The 6,448-nt window shown below is 32.5% G+C and overlaps 1 protein-coding gene across 1 annotated transcript in view; it reads left to right on the top strand.

Annotated features, from left to right (window-relative positions):
• LOC119069470 (transmembrane protein fend-like) overlaps window positions 1–6,448 on the top strand; it is a 57,370-nt gene continuing 50,922 nt past the window's right edge. The window contains exon 1 of the mRNA XM_037173524.1: window positions 1–751. Coding sequence (XP_037029419.1) covers window positions 620–751 — 132 coding nt within the window. The 5' untranslated portion in view covers window positions 1–619. The remainder of the gene's footprint in view (window positions 752–6,448) is intronic.

Raw genomic sequence — 6,448 nt, 5'->3', positions numbered from 1 at the left:
TTCAATTTTAGTGTCTAATTGAACGTCGGTCGTGGTGGTTGATACGAGTGAGTCGATATTAAATATCTTGATAAAACAGCATCCGAAGATACGAGTTATTAAAGTGAAATAAATAAATTTTGAAAGAAAAAAATCGGCAATTTTGTCGAACAATTTAGAAAGAAGAAAAGGAACTTTTGCTATGAATTGATTGATGATAAACGAATTTTTTTACGGAAAGCTGATTCTAAACCCAGAATCTTAATCTCTGTGCAACATAAATCGTCTAGTGTCACACTTATTATTATTCGTTTGTGATTTTAGAGATTTTTTTTGTGACAATTAACCGGCTGGTAGCAATTCCGTTAATTGAATTGATATTGTGTTCGGGATACACTTATTTCAATAATTAATTTATTATAAAAACAAAATATCAACACTGTTCACGAGGCATATATATATACCGATATATATATATATATATATAACTATTCAACACACTAATAAAAAAGTGTTAGATTCCATCATTCAAACTGTTTTGTTTGCTCGATTTGTTTACTAGCAGCAAACAAAGATAAAGTTTATTTATTATCCTTGTTGTTTATTGAATTTTGTGTGAAATAATATAAATTATACAAAAATGTGTTGGAAAGTAGCGGTCACAGTTCTGTCCCTGTTTGGATTAAGTGGAGCCAGAAGTAGTGGACTTTATTCAGAAGAATCGCCGTCGTCAATACGATTGGAACAGTGTCATGATGGATGCATAAAAAAGGTAAATACTAACTACTATATCTGTCGTCATTACGAATAGATTTAAAATTGTTTACAATTCGTTGGTTAATCGTATCAAGTTGCACTGATGCCAATAAATTGTGATTATTAGTTTGACCGAGGCGATATGACAATAGATTCTCTCCACTCGTAATTATTTGACTGAATCATAAGAGAATCAGCGAATTATTTTTGGTTCAGATTCAAAAGACACTTTAGTTTTTGATGTCCTGGTCAGATGTTTTTCTTCTCATTTAAAAATTTTTTACGAACAAGGACGGTCAAAAAATCTATTTTTTTTTTTTTGAAAGCGAAACCAATTCTGCCTTCAGGACGTCTTCACAAAATAAAATTTGTATTCAATTTACGAATCGGCATCGCCGTATTGTGAGAGTTATTTGAAACGATATCACAATGACAAAATCGCATTGTGGAAGTTTAACGTCTTTCAAAGTGTTTGTTTTTGAACTACATCCGTCCTTTGTGCGAATCTGACCGTTTGCGAATTAATTTTCAACAAAATCAAACAGATTCCTCAAACTGAACCAAGTGGGTTCGTAGATCGATCAAAGACAGCGATTTTCTGTTATTCGGAGTGATAATTCTAATGTCTAGCGCTGAACAGAATCATTATATTGTATCTAATTTAATTGTAACAATTAAATGGATCAGTTAATACGTTAATAGTAAAGTTGAATCAGAGTTCCAAATGCCATTCATTCGTTAAAACAATTTCTCTTGCTTTTTGATTGGTTTCGAATTGGCTCATTTTCCGAGACATCCGAAAGCTAAAATTGTTAAATTATCATTTTGCAAGTACTAACCGCTCTCCAATAACATTCTATTAAAATTCAAAATCTAAAAATTATTTTGAAAAATTTGGAAAAACTTGTCATTTTATTCTAGACTGCGAATACGTTTCGGAAACGGATAATCTATTCATTTAAAAGATGCATGGGCGTCAATTTACGCTTACCCACCGCGACATAAAATATCGATTCACCAGTTCTTGGAATACTGTCCATAATTTTAATGTTTAAAGTTTGATTGTCGTACTATAAAAACGCCGCACTTAACGACGATAATATACCGAGGTGCATATAGAACGGAATATTTTATTTCATTTGTTCAATGGGAGGCATATTATCTTGCAGATTGACAATATAGGAGTCATTTCAACCGTTTTCCATATCCGTGCACTGTGTGCACTATTTTATTTTTAATTTGCTGCTATTATAGGACAACTAACAACATAATTGGTTGTCCATTATAATTGTCAGTTGTCATTCCCCTTAAAAATGCACGAAACGAAACTTTTTAATTTTGTGTTTTATCGAAAGCATCGATCGAAATTCTGAATCGTAAATTATTTTCATGTCGAATACAAAAACCATGTTAATTGAAACAAAAACAGAAAACCAAATAAAAATTGTCTTTTATGAAATAAATAAAAAATAACAAAAAAACCCGAAACTTACCAAAGTTTTGTTTTTCAAAATTTTTTTATTGATCGTAAAAAACTCTAATTTACAAAAATTACGATTATTTTCTCGACCACATGTTGTTTATTTATTATCATTATTTATCATCGGATTTTTTGTGTGTGTGTTATATTTTCGTACTACACACACACTCGATGTATAATATCTCTAATAACGAGTCCAAAAACATTTTTTTTTACACGCTGACGATAAAGTGCTCTTTACATCACTATTTGTGACTGTGAAAAAGTCCTTACCAGACGCTAGCATGTAATAGTACATTGCTTACCAATGGGGCAAATGATGGAAATGGAACTTCTTGTCTTGAGGTAACATTTCCATCATTTATCCCATTGCCAAGTAAGGCATTTTATTCAAAAACTTGGGATAGATTTTTGGTTCTGTGAAGTTACCTTTACGTTTTCGAATAAAATATGATGCGTACCTGCGAGAAAATTTGCTTTTACTCTGGTGATTATATCTCTCGCCTTCGGCTTTGGATACAAATTTCCCACTCCTGAGTACGCAAATTTTCCCGCAGGTACGTAACATACTATTAAATATCTTGAATGCATGCATATTATACGATTAATTTCTTCTTCGGTCCAATAGCCACACAAATATGCCAGGTCTGTTCTTCGGTCCGGATCAGAGCTCTCCATCATTATAATCGAAATAATTTTGGTTCGACAAAATGCTCTATCTTAAATTTAAAAAAAAATTGTTCCACACACTCGCTACTTGAACACGTCGAAAATCGCACTCCCCACTTGAAAGAGTTGCTCAAAGCTCATGGAAATGTCAGAATATATGGAGAACGGTTGACGGTGTCTTATGTTATTTTTTGTGTGAGCATTCGGATTCAAAGATTCAGTCGAAGAGCTTTGGGATAGTTCGTCACACATATTGGAAAGTTGGTTTGGTGTTACGGAATTAACGCTACATTATCAATCGAATATCCCATAGCTTTTGTTTATTATTTTTTCCGTCAGTATTTTCGTTTAAATTTGAACTGCAATGTGTCCTGTACTTCACACAGAACTGATTCCACTAAACATGACGACTAAATCATGAATTTTTAATTTGTTTTTTTCATTTTTGTTTTAGTTAGTTAATTGGTTTTAGTGTTGCGCTTCAAATATTGATTGATTAAACTTTTCAAACAATTAAATCCAATGTGAAGTGAGAGAGAGAGAGAGATACCAGCCCGGCTGAAACTATCGTAAATAATTTATCTTTTTTTTTGTTTGTTTTATATTCGGGAATTAAAAATGGTTTCGGCAATGAATTGCTTGACATTCATTTTGTGCATAAAATGTGTTGTTGGAATAACAAGCGGCTATTCAGATATACAGGCAAAACATGCACAAGAACTTCGCCTTGAACGGTGTCGTGAAGGATGCTTACAAAAGGTATAATATTGTACAAACAGAAAATGTTTCCACATAAAAAAAACAAAGAAAAGTCTAAAAGCATACTTTATGCGCTGTTGAACTTCTGTTAAGGATTCATTAAACGTTTTGTTTGATATTTAATAAATTGTGAAATTGTTGCAATTTTCTTTTTTACCCATCGCTGGGAAAAAAAAGAAGAAATTTTTCATTTTCGTTATTTTCTTCGTCTTTTTTCCATTTACAATTTGTTGCCGAAAAAAGGAAATTAATTTTTGTTGTGGGATAAATTTGTTGTTAGAATTTTTCTTTTGAAATCGAAAATTGGTCGGTGACCCAGAAGACCTGCTGCGATGTTATATATACAACACACACAATTTTTTTCCCCTTATCCTCAATTTCTATAAGTTTTCAGACTTTGTAGTAAATTTGTACGTTTTGTTCCGTTTGGTATTTGGATAATTTCGTTTTTCCAGTATAAATAAACATTTTGTTGAAGAGATTGGGTATGCGAAGAAGAAGCGACCCGACGGCACATATTATATATTGCTGGGTGTGTGTTTTTCTTCATTTATTTTGGCATTTCTTCATTGTCATCAAGAATACACACAATTTATGTTTTGTGTAGTCGTTAATGTGTGGTCGTTAGGATTTTAGAAAACATTTTTTTTAAATTTCTACCAAATTCAATGTATCTCATTTTGCTGCAGTCTTTATGGGTTTTATTTTTGCAATTTTTTGATATATTTTACAGAAATGATTTGATGATGCGAAAGGACTGATTTTTGGAAGATTTTCAGATTTCCCACTCGTAATGAAAGAATACTGTTATGTTGTGCATGACGATGGTGTATACAAAGTCCTCGTTCATTTCCATTTTTTTTTTCCTTTTAAAGAAACTGAGAAACTTCTTCATGTCACACGATTCATTTTCAATTTGAATTTGATTCAATTCGACCGAAAATTTCAATTGAAGTTTTTGAACTTAACTGGAATTCTATTGTCGAAAGCAACGACTGCAATCACACCTGACAAAATCCAAAGTTCCAAACAATTGCGTAATTACGTACAGCTTTTTCACGATTTTCGAGACAGAACGCTGTTCTAAGCATAACGTTGTTCTACAAGTATGTCTCTAAAAGTCGCAGACATTTTTTTTTAAATTAATTTTGTCATGATAATAGCCCCCACATTACACCGCATTCCGTCAGCCTCCCAAAACGTGACTGAGGCCGTTTGTAACCAAAAATCCACCTATCAAATTCGGATCCTTTCGTCTGGGATGGATATACACATGGTTTGAAAGGTCTTTGCCAGTAGACCTCAAAAGAGGCCTCGGTTAGTCTGGAGTATACCTGGATTTGCTTACAATCATGCTTTGCATCGATTAAAAATAAATTTTTCGGGTGCTTTTGCCTAATTTATTTTACTCGCTAAACCCCCTGCTTTAATACTCATGTCAATGAAGTCATGACTCCTTTTCTAGGAGTGCAGTGAGTAAATGAACTTTACTTAAAAACGTGGGCAATGGGACAAATGATGGAAAGGGCACTTCCTGTCTGTTTATTGACCTTGATCGGTAGAGCTGACACAAGAATTGTCATTTACATCACTTCTATCCCGTTGCTAAGTAATGTCCTCTCAATAATCGACGTTACAATTTATTGTTGGTTCAATATTAAAATTCCTTGCAACATGAGTATTAAACTGAATTTTGAAGAGCCACCAGCTAGTTCTAAGAACTTCAGATGAAATGAAAAATATGGGATATCTGCTGCACTCTTATCAGATTCAATTTTGAGAAAGAAAATATTTTACAAAAAAGCATCATTTTAATGGCATGTCATGGTCTTGCTAATCTTTTTCTTTTATTTACTCTGATAAAATTGATGGCATACAATGTGGTAGTGTAATGATGCAAAAATCAATCGTGAGTGTGGTCCTTGCCTCATAAAAATTCGGGTCTTCTTTACAAACACCCCATGACATCAAAAATTTAATTTCGAGAATAAGTCTCGTCTCTCACAATGACGCACTGCATACGGTGAAAATGGTTAATGCATTTTGCATACATGCAAAAGGAGAATGAAGCTGAATCAATATTACGTTAGAATGAGTTTTTGTGTGCCGCCCATTCCCGGGCTGCGTAAACTATTTACCAAACAATTTAGCACGGAAAAGTTACCAGCATTCATTCCGCAACGATAAATTTAAATCAATTCGATAAAATGTAGATTTAAAACATATCATTGCAGTGAAATGTTGACACAAATGCATGCCATTAATGGCAATTTCTCACATAATAAGTGACAAATATCCGTCGTGTGAAAATGTAAATTGTTTGAAAACGTTTTATATTATCCAGCATATAAAATGCCAAGTGAAAATGAACGGATAATATCCTTGTAAAATGTGAACCGACAATTTAAACTATTTGAATAATCGACGATTTTAAAGGGTTATATTTCAACACTCCAATCGAATCAAATCACATTTAAATTTTGTTGAAAGATAAATAAATTGTAACCAAACCTGATCCTTATCTTTATTACATTCGTTTGGATCGTTGATTTTTTTTCTCTGTTTGTTTTTATTAAAATCAAAATAAAAAAAACTTTTCTATTTTTTTTTCAAATCTTATATTTCAAAATGGATAGTCGGATGGAATAACCAGCTTTCTCAGAAAAAATAACGATGAACCCTTTATGTGCGCGCATCAAAGAGTTACGTCAAGAAGTTAGAAATGTAAAGCACATTTCACGAACAGATCTTCTCAAAGAATACAAACATTTTATCTCAGTTTTAGAATTTTAATTAAATTAATCT

This window comes from Bradysia coprophila (assembly GCF_014529535.1).
Source record: "Bradysia coprophila strain Holo2 chromosome X unlocalized genomic scaffold, BU_Bcop_v1 contig_35, whole genome shotgun sequence".
Taxonomy (NCBI): domain Eukaryota; kingdom Metazoa; phylum Arthropoda; class Insecta; order Diptera; family Sciaridae; genus Bradysia; species Bradysia coprophila.
The sequence above is the reverse complement of the archived record's forward strand: the minus strand, read 5'-3'. Positions and strand labels throughout refer to the sequence as shown.